Genomic DNA, 19,610 nt, shown 5'->3' on the forward strand with positions numbered 1-19,610 from the left:
CTTATGTACTTAAGAAAAAAATGCCACAAGAAAAGCAATTCTCCCTAAATAACACCTAATAAGTATAATATGGTCTTACTCTTATTATATGACAAAACAATTATTAATGGTGTCCAAATAACTCCAGATTTAGTCTATCTAATTCGGCATATGTTCTCATTCTAAAGTGAGGTCTTGCTCATAATTAACTCACTAATAGTAACACTTTTTAACTTCCCATTCCCCTCAGTTAATATAGAGTAAAAATCTGTTTAACCACTTTAACCCTAAACACATCTGCAATTTGGAAAATAGCTGATCTACAAGCTCACAATGCATTGTGAGCTTGTAGATCTGCTATTTTCAAAAGATCTTGAAGAAAATGAAACATTTGGAATATTTTTAAATCTTTAAATCTTGTATGGTGTCCCTGGCACAAAATATTTTCACATGGGGGTCCACGACCAAGTACATATCAATTTGGGGGTCCTTGTCATGGAAGAAGTTTATTTAAGATGCCCCAAAGTACACAGTACTTCTCATTCCCAATTCCCTCCATCTGGCCCTTACACCATTGGTTCTCAAAGTGGGATCCGGGGGGGGGCACTTTATAATCAATATTCTTTGATTATATAGCGCAACAATATTTTTTTACGCAAATCTTTGCTTCTGGGATCCCTGACACAAATGTTTTTTAGATTGGGGTCCGCAGCCAAATACATATCATTTTGGGGGTCCTTGACATGAAAAGGTTTAAGAACCACTGCCTTACACACTAACAAACAAATAATTGATACACAGAACTACTGTCTTAGTCTTAGGACACAAACTGTATTGAGATTCATAACCTTCTTGGCATCCAGATTTGTTTAGTTGAGTTGGGAACAGACGCAGATTAGATCCACATTACGAGGACATTATATATTATTGCATTATTTTGGAAGACTTGGCAGCTGCTAAGTCAAGGCAATATACTGTACCTCTAACAGTTTTAAATCAAGGCAATATACTGTATATCCTCTAACAGTTTTCTGTTGACGTTAGTATTTACTATCTAAAGCGGCTTTGTACTTTGATATTTTTTATTCTTCATTTGCATTATTTTGTCCTGTTTTGTATGATACACATTCCATGTTGTCTTATATTATTTTTTATAAAACCTCTATACTGTGTTTACTGTTTGTTACACTATTACAGTAAATAAATACCAATAAACAGATCTTAAAGAGTTATTTGGACACTATTAATGCTTGTAGTTTTGTATTTAGTCATAGACAATATACAATATACCATATACGTGTTATTTAAGCAGAAAGACTACTGTGGTACTACCTTATAAGGCCCATAATTCATGTACAACAATTTCATTACTATCAATAAGCACACAGTAATTAGGACATTGAGGAGAACTTTGTTATAATGGCCTTGTGGTTGTAAAATTTGGGCATACAGAATAAAGCTAAGTCCTTTATAATGACTAATAAAATGCCAGTAGTATGCTACTAATTTGCATGCTATTTGGCTAATGGTGAATATAGATACCTAAATATGAAGTGTTACCGATTAAATGGCAGCCATTTGTGCTAAAATCACTGCATCAGTTTCCCTAATGGACCCTTTTCACACACTTAATGATAAACAGCTATAGCTACTGAAATAAATACTGGTTAAGTGTGATTTATGTGTACCAGTAAGCAAGCATTGACAACACTGGCACATCTACAGTATATAAACATACCGTCGCTGTTGGGTGGAACGCATTGTCACATAGCTATGTCCAAAACCATTCCTTTTTATTATGATTTCTAAAAAAAAAATTAATAACTGATCTACAAGCTCACAACAACTCGCATCGCGACATATCGTGTTTGTAGATGTGCTATTTTCACAACGTTTGTGCGACACTCTTGTATGATGAAGTAGGGCATTAATTTAAGAAAACGCATAAAAAGTTGAAATATAGACAAAAACAAGGTTTCTGCCTGACAGAAACGGTACTCTCTTTTCATTGTATTAGCTGCAGCTGTGTTTACGCTGCATTGTCACATCCATGAAAAAGGTCCATCAAATTATTAAATTACATCTGACAATCCCTCAGATTTTATTTTGGAAAAACGTTTTCCGCTGTTATAATTTTTATGATTTTTATATCTTTTTAAAATAAGAACTAAATAGTCATATATTCTGATAGCTCAGAATGGGGCTCATCATTGAAAATTCAAAAATAAAAGATAAATCTTTCGCATATGTGTGCAAAAGGACTTAATCTACAAAGCTCAATATAGAAAATGTACTTAAAGGAGTAGCTAACCCAAAAAATTACTTATTTTCTATCAATTGCACACCCCATGAAGCCTATTGGGGTTTATACATGGATTTATTTGTTTTTTTGTCGCATTCCTAAGCTAATAATTTGATTCCTTTCTCCTACCGGCTAATGTATCCGGTAGGAGACACAAAGTAGATTATTTGTGTCTCCTACCGGAAATACATCCGGGCATCAAATTATTGGCTTAGGAATGCGACAAAAAACAAAATAAATCCATGTATTCAAGGCTTCATGGGGTGTGCAATTGATAGAAAATAAATCATTTTTTGGGTGAACTCCTCCTTTAAGAGTATTTTATATTTTTGACATCTCTGGGATTTAAGAATACATTTATGTTTAAGTATAGATTTGTTCAAAGGTCATTACATTGGCTTACCTGTTTAAATAAATGTCAGTTCAGGCAGAAAGTTGGTCCAGAGCTATCTTTGCTATAGACTACAGAAAGAGGATATGGGTGGAGAACAGTAATCACAAGGTGTTCCTATATGCACGCCAGTAATACATGAGACCAGAGCATGGGTATACCAAAAAGGTTTTATTGAAATAATGTTGTTCATATGATTAATCTGATTAAAATATAGAAAATAGTCATGTAGAAAATAACATGATTCCAAATAATACACATTAACCAAAATAAAAAAAAATGTCCTAAAATGCACTGACAACAATGTTACTGATATCTACTGTATTTCTGTTAGCATTTCCTTCTCCATGGTAACAGTTGTTGATATACCGATTTGTTTCATATGTTCTAGCCAACTAGAAAAATGGAAGTTGTGGGTAGGACTGAGTAAGGTTGAATTCCCCTCAAAGGATTTGATCTAAATCAATAACTGACACACTTCCCTCTAGGAAGTGGGAAATACAGAGTTCCAACGTATAATTAAATGCATGATAACTCCTCGCTTTGATTGATCATCCCCTCATCTTTTGCTCTCGTGCCAACTGACACAGTCCACAGAAGGGCAGACAGGCCATGATTACCCAGTCATCACACACAGAACCCTGAGGAGAAGCAGAAATATTTGTATGTCAATTTAGTTTAACGCCACAAGATTGGGTAATGCAAACAAAATGATGAAAGCACAGAAAGATTTAATTTAATATATAGCAATATTTTAATATTATTCAAATCAATTGTAATACTATTTAATATTAAGCAATGTATAGAAAACAGTGAAATAGACATCCAAGGCATTTTGTAGAAAAGATCCTAACTCCCAAGGGGAAAAAAAGAATCACAACAAATCACATCAAAATGTATTAAGAAAATAAATATCACTGCCAAAACTTGTTATCCATTTATGCAAATTGGATAATTAGCAGTAAGCAGCCATCATTCAGTGATGCCTGTATACGGCAAATCCTAAAGCATGCTCGTACTCAGGGTGGGGTTTCCTATTCAGGAGTATGAAGTAAAAAAGCAAAATGGCTGCTATTTGAATGTGGTCTGTGTTTGATGGAGCGCCCGCCCAAACTAGAGGCCTCTGCGTTGGTGAGTGATTGATAGACCTGCCAGAGATGCACAAACTATTTCAGCAATGACTCAGAAATATAGATCTAACCAAATGTAGTATTCATGATAATTAATTGGCAATTCATTGTTTGGCTGCTTAATAAATAAAAGCTAAAGCAAGTTATGAAGCATTTGTGCAAAAAGCCAAAGTGTTTTTGTGTTTGGTTGTTTTGTTGTTGTTGTTGTTGTTGTAGTTGTTTATCCCCAGTGCACTCTGGTCAAACAAACTACATGCTTTGGGCAGAAATAAGTTATTCTTCAGGCCAATATATTTAAAGTAACAACATAATTAACAGAAAATTCAGTTAAAAAACATTACTAATGCTCATATGCATTAATGAATGCATATGTTTAAAAGTGAATATTTACTTGGCTCATTCTAATGTTATTGTATACAATTCCCAGACAGCGTACATATCTCCCACAACCCAAGTATGGGTTCCAACCCATTGTTTGCTGCTCTACACCACCCAGACACCTCTCATGCCCCCACAACTTGACTCAGTTTGACACACCCTGTTTCATTTCATATTGATTCATGATTATTGAGAACATGAATTATTTTAATCCCTGCCACAAACTGAATATTCCTTTCATGGCATAAAAATCTGCATCAGCGTTCTTATAATCACCCAAGCCACCTTTAGCTCATTTCATTAATGGAGGAGCTCACTCACGTTGATTCGGTATCTGTGGCGGATGCTTGTCCTCAGAGCAATCATGGCTCCAGGAAGGAAGGGAACACAGCAGCTGTCCCCATTGTCCTGAGCCACTTTGCAGGCCAGGATACAGGGAACAAATGTCGCACAGACCTGGGCAGGAGGGGCAAATCCTTATGTTATTTCATTGGATGTAAGACACTGGGTTATACCCACACACACACTTGTGTCATATGTAAATAGGCTCACACATCATACTTCATCCACAGATTATTGAACACATACAGATGCCGCAGTCTTCACAGCAGTCGCACGCATTTGAACTCCAGTCTGATGAGCCAGATGATACACTGTAGCTTGTGACAGAGACCTGAGGCTGTGAGTTGATCGCGTTTGACTGGAATGCCATGGCTATGAACAGATGAGGAGGAACAAAAAGTGTGTTCAATAAAAGTGTGTTCATGAAGCATGAGTGAGAGAAAGAGGAGATTTGATGAGGTACAAGGATTAGGCTTTTAGTTAAAAATACACAACCCACTACACACACAGTTCAGTAAAGTTAATGTTAGAGATTAACTTGATTGTTTTCCCCTTATTTCTTACCTGTGGAAGTTAGTCTTTTGGTTCCAAAAGCTAGTCAGATGTTTTCAGAAAATCCGCAAATGGGAGTGCACGGCCCCAGTGTTCCACTCTTATACCCAGTGTGACATCACAGTGATACTGGTGCATAGTTTCTCTGCTGTTATGGTGCGCTGAACATTTGCAATATCCGCCTGTCCATTTGGGGCCATATGAATACCTTGCACTGACAAAAGTCAAATGTTTGAGTTTGGGGCGTAGAAGCCTTCAGATCTTTCAAAAGAGTGCACACCTACCATGACGTGGTCCTGTTATCGCTATAGAGTGGAGTACAAAGTGGGCATGTTGTGCATTATTTGTGAAACTTTGAATAGGCTTCACCTTAGGTGTAGGGTGTGTGTGTATGCAGACCTATGGAAGTAGGCAAACAAGAATATACATGTGCAAGGAGCATAAAGCACATGAACTGACTATAGGGATCTGAACCCTCTTATAACTATGTTGTTCTATCATTCAACTCAACCTTAGGTGGGTCCCTAACTGGTTTTACGAACTTGTGTATGACTTTATTTGCTTAAAGAATGTTTGGTTACCACATTTACCACAACACAAAATTAATTGTCCCTTATATTTACTTTGTGTAGTTTTACAGAATAAACAAAAGCTTCCGAGTGGAAGTAGGCTGGTCTTTTTCAAACACAAACATTGTACTATGACAAGAGAGGATTCTTTCATCTGTGTTCACATACTGAGACCCAGATTCTTTAAAATGTCACTATACAGTTGCCATGTAGGAACCTAACATCTACAGACATTACTTATTTGGTTCTGACCCATGAAGACACTAGGGTCGAGGTAATTTAGTTTAACCTGGAGCATTCTCAAGCCTGCCTTTGAATATTTCAGAAATGTTAAGTGCTATGAATGTTAAAGAAAAAAAACATGTTCTCAGTTGAATTAGTTCCGTTGAGTACGATCTACTTTCTCTCTTCAATGGATAGCTTTCCATTTACCTTTCCATGAATTCAATTACATTTTATCCACCGCCAAATAACATTGCCAAGGAATTTGATGTGCACCTGCTCCCCAGATGATGGCCCTTACAGATTGTGTTTACCACGCCTACATCTAAAACAATGTACTGTATGGGCATATTGCCATGAAACTAGCTATTCATGCCCCCCAGAATTTTAATGAGAACCAATGTTAAGTCATGGTGCAGTGTTCCTGTTACTGAACAAACACTCAACAAGCAACATTTACTATGGGAATCCTATATTAAAATTGGCTAATGGGAGGGCCGGCGGGCAGGCATACCTCTAACCTCATTCTGACTTTTTTGTTGTTTTGTGGTACTGAACGTCACTATGACAACATAAACAAACCATAGCCACGTCACTATGACAACATAACCATGGATCATTGAGGAGGTAAAGAGGAACAACCTGAATTGTCCTAAAGAGCTGGAGGTGGGGAGACCCCTGTTACTGAACAAACACTCTATAGCAATTATTACTACTAGAGGTTTGGGCCGCTTCACGGCTCTCACATCTAGATGTTTATTGTCAGTTGTTCCTCTCCTCTCCTCTCCTCTCCTCTCCTCTCCTCTCCTCTCCTCTCCTCTCCTCTCCTCTCCGTAGTGGGCCGTATAGTCACATTTGACCATTCTTTACCACTGTAGACTTAAACAAAACTACAACTTAAAGTGTGTACATGCTTCAAAAATCTTAATCAACTGGACAACTGAGAACTTAGATGATTCTTCCAAAGAAACTATGTTCTTGCAGTTGCAATGTAAGAAACCCACAGTGCTTTAGCTACAGTACTGGACATGGTGCTTTTGTTGTATTTTCCATGTTCCCCCAGGTGTGTCCTCTTCATGGTTTCCATTCATATTCTCTACAATTACCTATACCCTTCCCTTCTACACAGTAAATTCCTGCATGTTAATTTAACTCCAAAATGGACCCATTTGGGTCCATCTTTATACACGAGTAACAATCAGCTGTGTGTACATACGTACATTCCCTATTCTAACACAAGCTAAGAAAACACAGGGCCAACAGGAATGGGATGATTAATGATTGGTATTGTTTGCATGAAATTCATGTGCCTGACAGTCATTCACGTGTGGGTCCTGTAAGCACTCAAAGCCACAGCTGAACGTCTCTTCCTCCCTCTCTCCTCCCAGAAACTTTGAATATGTGCAACGTCCAACAAGACAGCATACAGACTATTTCATTATGTGATGATGATGATGATGATGATGATGATGATGATGATGATTAGTAGTAGTAGTAGTTGCAGTAGAAGTAAGTAGTAGTAAGTAGTAGTAGTTAATTTGTATATTATGTTTCATTTTATAGTTTTTGGGCACTAGGGGCACACTTCACCCAGGTATTGTACTGTAGTCTATGTGAGACGGGTATTTGGGGTAAGGTATTGCACCTGGCAGGGAGGACACATGATTATTTGTAGTGCGGTTTTGTTAACTTTATCAAATTTAAACTTCATTCAAACCCACTGATGCACCATCAATGTTGTATGCAAGCAAAAATAATTCTCTTTAAGATATTCAGCCTTTGGTAGATTTAATCCAAGTTAAATACATGCCTCTGTCTTGCACTGTTGCATTACAATACCCATAAAGAAGGAGGGATCACAGGTAGAGAGGCACATCTTGAACTATGGTTTAAATTATGGATTAAATCTAACATTTGGGACTTAACTTTCTTCTGCCTACATGAAACATGATGTTGAAGCTGCATCATTGGGTTTTAACTAAGTAGAAATTTGATTCATGGCACAAAAAGCCACAACACTTTTAGAGCACAAATATGTTCAGAAAGAAAAGCGTTTTGTTAAAGAGAAGTCATCTACATCAGTCTACCGGTACTTGTTTCTTCTTTTTACTTTTTCAACATGGCAGTAATACGGATAAGGAGACAGGTTAAATGGAGACACAGGAGAGAAGGTTCTGGCAAGATGCAAATCCTTGGGCATTTGTGAGTCCAGATATAGGATACACCACGATTTTTGTCGTGACTTTTTCTTTTACCATATGATTTACGTATATGTACAGACCATCAAACCAATGTGGATTAGCAGGAGGAAGTGCAGCAGCTTTCCAGTTTCACAACAACATCATTTTCGAGACCCTCTGCCTAAACAGACCAAACCACAAGAACAAGAAGTTCCTCTGCGCAAATCCAACAGTACAACATTGTGAAATCATAATGCTGGCAATTCAATTCTCACATCTTTTTTAAAGGAAATTGTAGACTTGTTTTGTGTCTGATCCCAATAAACATAGTTTGGCAGACTCATTAAAAGCTATAAATGCTTTAAGAGTTCAACCCATTTAGCCGTTTTAAGCCTCAATCCATTATCGGAAAATAAATAATGTTTTGAGAAAATTTGATCAGAGCAGTTATATTTTATTTGCCATTAGAATATCTGCACAGGAATTAGAATTAAGTGGGTTTGCATACAAGGAATTGTACTTACATTGCTCTCACAGCAATATATGAGAACAAGTAAGATATAAAAAGTAAATGTAATTATAAAAGAAATAAATAGGAATGTAAGGAATATAATCCATTTGCGCAACATTGTTGTGTACAGTATATTCTGCTATACATTTGTTCATGTCAAGTCATCTTTATTTATCTAGCACATTTAAAACAACAGGAGTTGACCCGAAGTGCTTTCCCAAGGAGGATGACCAATAATAACATGATAAGCATAATACGTCATAATCCATAAAAGCAAAACACATGAATCAATATGCAATACTGTTTTTAATACTTTTTATTTTCTTCTATTACTGACCTACTTTCTTTACCTTTGTTTTTGAAAAGGAAAGAAATCTAATCAAAATAACTTCGAGAAGAAATAAAACACTTAAAACACAATAAAGCTTAATCATTTAGTAAAATTCAAATGTTAAGCAAACAAATGACACATTAAAAAGTCTGTAAAGGCAATTACAAATACATTAAATACATGTGTTTTAAATACATTGAAGACCTCAGACTGAGCTAAAATAAAAAATAAAAAAGTTTGATTTAAAATGCTCAGTGGTGGGGCAGGACCTAATGTGAGATGGGAGATTAATCCATAGGGACAGCAACAGAGAATGCCCAGTCACCTTTTGGACCAGCTTCTTGGCTGACAGCACTGCAAAAGGTTGATTTAACTTGGCCTCCTACTGCAGCAACAACAACAGCATCACAATCTTCCAGGATGTTTACTTCACGCAGTAACGTTTTCAGTTAATTTAACTCTGAGAGTGTACAAATGTACTTGAAACGATCACCAGCACTCACTGAAAGTCCTTTATAGGCTCTTTGGCACTGCAGCAAAGGTACATGTTGGCCGGAGCCTTCCTCAGCGTAATGAATGTACAATCTCAGTTACAACATATTAATGAACACCACACATACAATGCAATGTAAATACGCCAGATTTAGCAAGAATGCAAATTTCCATCCGTAGTCCCTATACAGAAAACAAGCAACATTACAAAAAGAGCACATATAAACATTAAAAGGGTACAAACAGAAGAGAAAAAAACAACAGTAAAAAAGGCCTAGTTTTTACCTAAAATACCAGAGAAAAGAAAAAAGAAGAAGAAAAAGTCCATTTAAGCATATTCGAAAATGTTCACATGTTTGATTGTCCATGATCCATCCACAAATGCATAAATGAACACTGAGGATTTTGCTGTGTACAAGCAGCTAGGGCCTGCAGAAGGAAACAAGGGTGCGAGACAATTTTCACACCATTGTAACCACTTCTGCCGGTAAACTACAGCATTTTATAGGAACATTGATGTAATTTCCTTTAATGTTCTTGTTATATGCAGGCCTATTTTATTTCGGTCCTGCTGATTTGACTTCTGTTGAAACCTCTTTCTACTCACCGGACAGCTGGTTCAAAAGAGAGAAGGTAGGTCTTGCTGCCTTTTTAATATATTTTTTAGCAAGGGTAACATTAAAATATTGAATGAATGAACGAAATATTTAAGAGAAAGAGCAGGGGAGTGACATGCAGCAAATGTTCCGGCTGGCTGGGAATCGAACCGGGGACTGGCTGTCAGGCATTAGAGCACATACGGTACACACCCCAGCCACTCGGTTATCGGGTCTCCCAGGTCACTTTTTTAAATACCGTAGATTTAGAAAATATTTATGATTCTATAAATTGATAATAAATGACTCTATGACAAAAGACCATTGAATCTATGGAAGGCAAAGGACTCAACCTGATAAAGGAAAGGCTCACATTATTTGTCTAGGTTTGCTGACCCAAATCTCTAACTGCTGCAAAACAAGCACTTTCACTTCTCTACCATAAATGCAAAGAAAAAAAATAGAAAAAAGGGTCTGTTTCTCAAATATTATTTAATAAAACTTTGGCTTTTTATACATTTTGCATTGAAATGACATGATTTGACAATGCAGTATGTGCAACTGATACATAATCCATGAAAGAGTAGAACAAAAGGGATTTTATCCAAAGTAAAGTGGAAATAATAATTACGAAACCATAATTTGTTTGTTTTCGTAACCATAATTACGAAAACAAAGAAATAAATACTCCAAAATAGGAATCATACCACATATTAAATATAGTATAAGTGTAAAAACAGCTACTTTGTTATTGTTAAATACATGACATAGGGTATTCATTCAAAATAATAGTCTAATTCATAGGACTGGTTGAATATCAAAATCATCTGCTGTTATGGCTGTAAGGCTGTTATGGGCCCAAGCACCAGCCCAGTGTATCCAGAACAGTTCACGTTTTAGGATCATAGAGTTCATGTTTCCCCCTCTGCGTGCATTTTATACTGCAACAACCCATGTCTAATACATATTTATGACAAGTATACTAATGTGTACCCATTTAAGTGATTGAGCAACCCTGTAGACACCATACCCCTGCCTGCCAACTGGATCCATGCTCAGGTACTCATCTATCCAGGTACTCTGCAGGGTTGTAATAGAGAGAAGTTCATTTTGACATAACTATCCTACAGTACGCACCTATAAATAAATATGTAGAGACACCCGACTGTGAAATATTTGTTCTTTTTTTAACTGCTGATAAGAAATAGAAGTGACCCTCCTTAAAAAGGTCTTCACAATCCCTCTCTTAATTTAATAGATGGGTCTGTGAGATACGGAGCAGAATTGATGTGGGCCAGAATAGGGGAAGTAGTAAGAGCTTGTTCAAGTTTAAAATTGATTGTAAACTGAGACCATATTATGTGTAAAGAACCATGCATAATTGGGTTCTTCATCCAACATAAGGGTCATGGGACAAAAATGAAAGAGCAAAGTGACACAATGGAAACAATGTCATGGAGTGAATACTGAGTGTAGGGTAGAACCACATAGAGCAGCTCAGCTGACTCCAGAAGACACTCTGCAGGGACAACGTTGGGACAGAGTTTAGTCTGGAATTTGTAAAAGGAGGATTGGTAAGGGCTGTCTCTCTCCTTCTCCCTAGCAGGAGAAAGGGATGGTGACACTCTGTCGGTGGAAATGAACGGTACATACCTAACTCGAGAACATTCCTCAGATAAATAAAAGACCCCAAACATCAGCTTATGGATATTGGCTGCCCAATAACTTAAGTAGTAGAAGTAATTGGGATGGTACATGTCAGTGTTTAAGATGTTGTTTGGCCGGATGTGTGCATGTTTGTATCAATAACAAGAATTAGGCAAATTTATCAAATGATGGATGTGAATTCAGTAGATGTTGAAACATGGTGCAGGGCTGTGCCTTTATTGATAACCACAATGGGCCAGCTGGAGGTTAAATTGAGGTATTAAACAGGTTGCAGAAACACATCCCTGAAACCTGGGTATTTTTCATGTAGAATTTTGCCGTCATTGCTAACCACAATGGACCAGCTGGAGGTTAACTTTAGGTATTAAACAGATTGCAGAAACACATCCCTGAAACCTGAGTATTTTTAATGTAGAATTTTGGTGAGACACAAAAAGTATTTATAATGAAAGCTTTTCTATAAAAGAAGCTAACCTGATAAATTATTGTTATAACTTAACCTCTTAACCTTTTGATTCAGGATCACTAATATTATGTTTACAGGTAATATGACCTCCAGGAATAGGCAAGTCTAGCACCTGGTTTTAAAACTTAAAATGCTGAATTTAGAGTGTGAAATATGAATACTCTAAGACTCTGACCTGTTTTTCCCTTGTGGGAGTTGTAGTTAAAGTCAAAGACGGCCCTGGTGCTTCTCAATCTTCGTGTCTGGGCTGAGTCCAGAGGAGGAGGACAGCATCACATTTTATAAGGCAAACCTGACAAATAGTGGCCTGAAAGGAATTCTATAGGAGGAAGCCATTAAGCAGGAGCCTCAGGTTAAAATTACATCAACCTCAAAGGTATATTGGAAGGTTTCAAATGTGACAAGCAACTTACCCAAGAAGTCACTAAGTTTTACAATTTCATGGATGCCACTCTAGAGCAGGAAAACAACCTATCTGGCCATGATCCTACCCTGTTTGATGAATGTGCTGTGGCCAATATATGTAACACACAAATCGTTAGCCTCATAGCATAATTGCCTAAGGGAACAGTCACACCGAACTTTGATTCTGCCTATGCAGCGGAATTTGCCAATGCTTTTCAATGGGACGGAGCGGTTTGTTGCCATTCGCGGGTTTCCGCAAAAAAAACACTCCCAACACTTCCCATTGAAAAGCATCGTCAGAATCCACCGCATAGGCAGAATCTGTTCGGTGTGACTGCACCCTGTCATATTTTTAAGGTTTTCAGAAAAGAAGAAATAAAAAAATCACTATCTGCTTAAAGGGTAAGACCACTTTGGTAGAGGTTTGGGTTGTGTAGTTACCTTGCCAGGATGTAACTCCAAAGGTGGGCAAGAAATACAAAATAATTGCTCCATTGATTAGAAATTGATAATTCAAAATATGCTCCTCATTGACTTACATTGTACGGTAAAACAGCTCTCAAAGTCACTCTTTTAGCACATAAATGAACCCAAACATAGCTGATTCAGACAATATAGAACATCACCAAACCCAGTACTGTTTGTTTTTTTAATAAAACTCTCAACTTCCTATTGATTTTACAATTTGAAGATCTGGATCCGGATCCGTAGATCCATTCCAGGTTTTCTACTTATTGAAAATGGCAAAATCAACAGGAAGTTGACATTTTTATTTAAAAAAAAAACAGTACTGGGTTTGGTGATGTTCTATATTGTTTGAATCAACTTTGTTTGCATTTGTTTATGTGCTAAAATAGTGACTTTGAGAGCTGTTTTACCGTACAATGTAAGTCAATGAGGAGCATATTTTGAATTATCAATTTCTAATCAATGGAGCAATTATTTTTTATTTCTTGCCCACCTTTGGAGTTACATCATGGCAAGGTAACTACACAACCCAAACCTCTACCAAAGTGGTCTTGCCCTTTAAGTAATGTAGTTGACGTAGGCAATCATGAGAAAAACTCCTAACACTGCTGATTCACCCTGGCTTATTGCCTATATCCTCAGCCTATCAGAATGCTTGTTACAATCAAAAATATTTTCTGCCTAAAGTTGACATAAAATGATTTAGGCAGAAAGTGATTTTGGAATGTAACAAGCATTCTGATGCTGAGGATATAGGCAATTAGGCACAATGTAGCAACCGTGTTAGGAGAGTAGAATTGGGCAGAAACAAATTTCAGTGTTGCAGATTTTTTTTCTTTTCTCCACCAAATTAGGCACAAACAATACTGATACTCCATACTGTTTCCTTCAAAAATACATGCACAGGGCCTATTTCTTATATATTTTTTAATCAACAAATATCATCAACCTCTATAGAATGCACCTCCAAAACCGCTTTCATTTCTGCCCATAGGGGGTGCCACCAACAGTTGCACTATCTGTCGTACTAAACTCCATTGTCCCCCGCAGCTTCCTCGTGTCCTGACGGCTGATCCCCATAACTGAATAGCCTTGAGTAGGCAACCAGACCTGGTGGAAATCTGTGCTCCGAGGAGCACACTATTATAGCTTTGTTTTCTACTCCTGATACGTCCTCCTGCCAGTATAGGCCACAAAAGTACCTACGTTTTTTATTGGGCTGAAACCTTGCCCACATTTAAAGTCATACATCACAGAATATATATGAAGTCTGCGATATCCACATTATATATAATGATAGATATATTGTCGGCTGTTTTTGTTTAACATAAGGTTGTTGAATTGTATTCACATACCAGTGTAGTATTCATAATGCTGCATACAAGTATAAAGTGCCCTGAAAGTCAACACTTTATACTTGTATGTGCAGCATTTTATTCAGAATCTTATTTTTGTATTTGAAGCACTGTTCAAAGATCTCAACCGTGTGACGGTCCTGTGTTCATGTCTGAAGACGAGCCTCCATATTCAAAACATCACTTACACAATAAAATCCTGAGGGTTAATTTAACTATATAAAAATGTACCCTTAGATTAACCCTTGTGATTTTGTAGTGTAATAACAAGGGAGCTTTGCAGCCTGCAGACTCTGTTTTCACACAATCGTGTGAGAAAAAAGACAAACGTGAGATACATTTAGGTTGTATTCATCAGTCATGTGATGTCTGTGTCTGTGTGTCTGTCTGAGAAGTTACGCATCAGGCCACAGACATTTTTTATAGTATTTCACAATTTCCATCAGTCATCCATATGTTTGTTAGCTGCATGTTCCAAAAAAATATGAGAAGTTTCAGTTCCTGACATGACAACTTCTCCTTTCTCATCTTTCCTTGCCTGGTCAAACGTGGTAGGGATTCATTAATTAAAAGAAGTGCTGAGTGTGTGTATAAACTGGGTGTGCATCTTAATTTTTGACGGTTGCAGGTGTTTCATCATGTCCTTGACTACTATGGACCCGGGCATGTCGACCACAGAAGAAGAAGACTACTGGGACTACACAGTGAGTGACCTTTTATTTTTCACCGTCTTACATGTGAATCTCTGCACACAAGCACAAACAAAATGTAATGGAGGTCCTATAAGTAACTAAAACAATACAAACAACCTGGTTTTTCAACCTGCTGATTATTTAGTTACAATTGTTAAATAATAGTCTACATTATTTGATCGCTCACATCCACAGAAAAGATGTCTTAATGTGCCAAACTTGGCAAAAACTAATAAAAGTAGATTGGTATGCATCATTGTTCAAAAGACAGGATAAAGTTAGCTATCTTGGCAAAGACCCATATGATTGAAACTTCCATTATGTAAATTGGGATTTGGGATTTAGAAGCATTTGAGCAAGTGTGTGGACTTTTTTACAGCATGGCTCTGCAAGGGCCTATAGCTATCTATACGAGGGTTGTCTGTGTGTGTGAGTGTCCAGAGCTAATCTCACAATCCGGCCCCAAATTTATTTTACACACTGCCGGCCAAAGTACCTCCACATTTAACATTATGCTTTATATTTGCAAGTTACCACATTAAGTCTGAGATTTACATGTCCCGAGATCCCCATGATAAATTTTTTTACGTATATAACTTAAAATATATTCATTATGTTATGTTATTTTCAGGGTCAATCTCAAAACACAATTATTGTATAAAGGCAAAGATATGTAAAAAGTGTTTGCTATAAAAGAAAATTGCAAGGAAGGTTTTATATTCAGGTAACCAGATTATTTCTTATTTCTCTATATCTTGACAGCCAGAGCCAGACTACGACAATGGCACATTTGGCAATGACATCAATGTGTCCCCATGCCCCCGCGATGACATCTATGGCTTTACTCGCAGCTACTCTCCCGTGGTGTACAGCCTGGTGTTTGTCCTGGCCATGGTGGGGAATGTGATGGTGCTCTGCGTAATTCGCCGCTACCGAAGCTCCCAGAGCGGTGGAGGCTGTACCTTCTCCTTGACTGACACTTTCCTCCTCCACCTCGCCATCTCTGACCTGTTGCTGGCCCTCACTCTGCCCCTGTTTGCCGTCCAGTGGGCGCACCAGTGGGTGTTTGGCGTGGCCATCTGCAAGATCTCTGGTGCACTCTTCTCCCTGAACCGCTACAGTGGCATTCTCTTCTTGGCCTGCATTAGTTTCGACCGCTATCTGGCAGTCGTCCATGCCGTCAGCTCCGGGTGGAAGCGGAACTCCTGCCATGCCCAAATTGCCAGCGGCATCATCTGGGCGGCGTGCTTGGGGCTTAGCATTGTTGACATCGCCTTCAAGGAGGTGATGATGCTGGAACATGATCAGGACAGGCTGGTGTGCCAGCCCTCGTTCACGGAGCACTCCAATCATTGGAAGGTGGGAATGCAGTTAGTCAACTTTGTTCTGGGCTTCGGGATCCCCCTGCTAATCATGCTCTATTGCTACATCCGGATCTTCAGGGCACTGTGCAACGCCACACGCCGGCAAAAACGCAAGTCCCTCCGCCTCATCATCTCCCTGGTGTCTGTGTTCATTCTCTGCTGGGCACCCTACAACTGCTTCCAGCTGGCTGACAGTCTGCACAAACTGGGTGTGATCAGTGGGGGGTGCCAGTTTGGCAGCACGGTGGACATTGGGACCTTGATCTCAGAGAGCATGGGGCTGTCTCACTGTGCACTCAACCCCCTGCTATATGGCTTTGTAGGGGTGAAGTTCAGGAAGGAGCTGATCAGGATGTGTAAAGGGCTGCTGGGACAGAGGGGTTGGGTGGGGATGGAGGGATGGGGACCGGCGAGGCCAAGGAGAACCACGGCGTCATGCAGCTCAGCGGAGAGCGAGAACACTTCCTACTCTGTCATGGTGTGAGCCCTCATATGAAGACAAAAGCATTAAAAGTGTGCACTGGTGTGAATGCACAAATCCATTCATATGTACAGTATATGACAGATGGTGTGTGGGAAAAGGAGAAAAAAAAAGATCCAGTCCTTTGACATGAAATATGCCTGATAGTGCAGCTCATTTTATGTTGTCCATTTTGTGTAGCCTATGCTTTTGTGATGTATACAAAATGTCAACCTATTGATGTATGTTATATCCTAAATATACTACTAACATAAAAGCATGTACAGTAAATGAGTGGCATTAGGTTTTGAGGTTAACAAATAGATGGTCATCTTAACCTGCAAAGTAAGCAACATTCACTTCTCTAAAACATATTTTGTGACATAATTTCAACATAAATACACCATTGCAGGGGTTTGGCAGTGGTTTAGTGGTTTGTTTCACTCTTAATCAATTGCTTTTTTTTCTTTTGGTTTGCCTTGAACATTTTCTCTTTATGTGTATACAATTTGAAACTCACTGAATTTGGATATTTATTTTGTACAAGAAAAAGTTAGTGTGAAGTCTGAAGTACTATAGACCCTACACTCTAGTGTTCTTCCTGGCTACCGTGTGTATAAAAGCTTCAAAATATATCCTCTTGTGTCAGTATTATTGATTGGTTGATTGAATACTTTATTAACAGTTTGCAAAAAGTACAGTGAGTTATACAATAATGCTAAAAGGCCTGGAGTATCAAATGGAGGTCTGTGGCCGATTGCATATCAAACTGGGGGGCGTGGGGGCAAATTAAAAGTTGGGAATCACTGATGTAGCTGATTCATTCATGGTTACAGACTAGACACATGTGTCTATAATAGTGTTTCTAAAACCATAATATTTTCAAAGACATTCTATATTACCAATATGACATTGGCATAGGGTGGTTACATATTTAAATAGTAACTCTAAACCTGGTAGGAAGCAATAACACACACAACCCACACACCCACATATGCACACACACACACACACACACACACACACACACACACACACACACACACACGTGACACGTGACACGTGACACATAACATAATTTAGAAGAAGAAATTGCCTATTCATTACTGGAGGACAGTAAATAAATCCAGAGAAGCTAAACAATCTAGACCCTGAAAAGCAAATGCATACTTATAGTTTAAAAGAAAATATGGATGATAATGATAAGATAAGACAAGCCCTAAGAATTCACCCATCAAAAAAGCCTATAAACAGTATCTGGCATGTTCACTTTTAAGGGTGTGATGTGCTTGAGATATTGCTGATAGAACAACAAAAAAAACACTTCACACCTCTCACACACACCCACATGACTCAAAATAATTGGGAGAATCTGCTGCTGACCTGCTTGCTGTGCATTATGGTAAGTGTTACGTACTCACTCTGAAGACGTATGAGTTGAGCATGCCATTTCCTTGTTTCTTGCTCAAAGTCAAACCAGACTTATCAGGAGGGGAAACCAAATTGAATGACGGGAGGGTGGACAGCAACAGCAAGATATAAATGAGAGAAATTATGTATAAAATCAAGCAGGTGCTCGGGCACTAGTTGGCCCTGGCTCCTATTTGTGCATGTGCAGAACATTCCATGTGGACTGTCTGAACAACATGCTGTATACTTGTGACTGACAGTCACATATGCAAAAGACAAACACACACACACACACACACACACACACACACACACACACACACACACACACACACACACACACACACACACACACACAAAATAGGCTAGCCCAAAATATACCGCTCTAGCCCAAACTATACCCCCTTGTGTTGTTTCTTTAATTATGTTTTTACGTCATAATCATTTTAGTAATACATTAGTAAGTTACATATACTGGATGCTATCTAGTCCAAATTATACCTCCTTGTGTTTTTCATACTCGGGTGAATAATGTACTGTAATATTACCATCAAGTATAATATCAAGTAATAGCCTATCTCTCTAGTCCAGACTATTCCCCCCTGGGTTTTCATAAATAAGGTAACTGGAATGAATAATATACTGGATTTAGAGTTAAGTAATTCCCAGACAGATTAAACCCTGCTTGTGTTTTTCATTAATATATATATATTTTTTAACATCATAATTATTTTAGTAATGCACTATTAACTTAGGGTGGATTACCAAACGAGTCTGCTGGGCCCAGGCCCAGGGGTCAAAGAGTGCTGTTCTTAACTTAACAAAGTTTGGCCGGGGTATATTTTTAAGCTGTTACACCTGAACCCAAACTTACAGAAATACATTATGAATGAATAACTTAAGCCCTATTTAAAAAATAGTCGACAATAGCCAATCTACAAGCTCACAGTCGCAATGCCGATGCATTGTGATCTTGTAGATCTGCTTTTCACTATTTATTAAGGTTTAAAAAATCTTAAATTCTTTTGAATGTTTTATATGTTTTATATGTATATATATATATATATATATATATATATATATATATATATATATATATATATATATATATATATATATATATATATATGGACTCAAGTCCATAGAGTTAGCTCAAGCCACGGCCTATAAATATAAAGCAATGTCAATCATGATTTCTCAACCGTTTTACTTTGGCATAACACCGTTATATTGCCATCTAGTGGACAATGGCCGCCTGTGCTCACTATTGTTCCTACTCACGCTGCTTGTGTCCACTCACTGTCCAGCTGAGCGTGAGGAGGAGACAGCGGTCAGCGGCGGCCGTTC

General features: G+C 38.0%; 2 protein-coding genes across 2 annotated transcripts; one reads left to right on the forward strand and one right to left on the reverse strand.

Annotated features, from left to right (window-relative positions):
* Positions 1-2,823: 2,823 nt before the first annotated feature.
* cnfn (cornifelin) lies at positions 2,824-4,893 on the reverse strand. Its single transcript, XM_080426495.1, has 3 exons — positions 4,767-4,893; positions 4,502-4,636; positions 2,824-3,313 (listed from the first exon to the last, which is right to left on the reverse strand). Exons 1-3 carry the CDS (start codon positions 4,890-4,892, stop codon positions 3,224-3,226), a joined length of 351 nt encoding a protein of 116 aa, XP_080282621.1. The 5' UTR covers position 4,893; the 3' UTR covers positions 2,824-3,223.
* Positions 4,894-14,897: 10,004 nt separating this feature from the next.
* On the forward strand, positions 14,898-17,618 carry cxcr3.2 (chemokine (C-X-C motif) receptor 3, tandem duplicate 2). The gene is made up of 2 exons (XM_080426046.1): positions 14,898-15,041; positions 15,792-17,618. The coding sequence occupies exons 1-2, from the start codon at positions 14,976-14,978 to the stop codon at positions 16,875-16,877; spliced, it is 1,152 nt and encodes a 383-aa protein (XP_080282172.1). The 5' UTR covers positions 14,898-14,975; the 3' UTR covers positions 16,878-17,618.
* Positions 17,619-19,610: the final 1,992 nt, after the last annotated feature.

Source organism: Gymnoscopelus braueri (assembly GCF_963280865.1).
Source record: "Gymnoscopelus braueri genome assembly, chromosome: 4".
NCBI classification, from domain to species: domain Eukaryota; kingdom Metazoa; phylum Chordata; class Actinopteri; order Myctophiformes; family Myctophidae; genus Gymnoscopelus; species Gymnoscopelus braueri.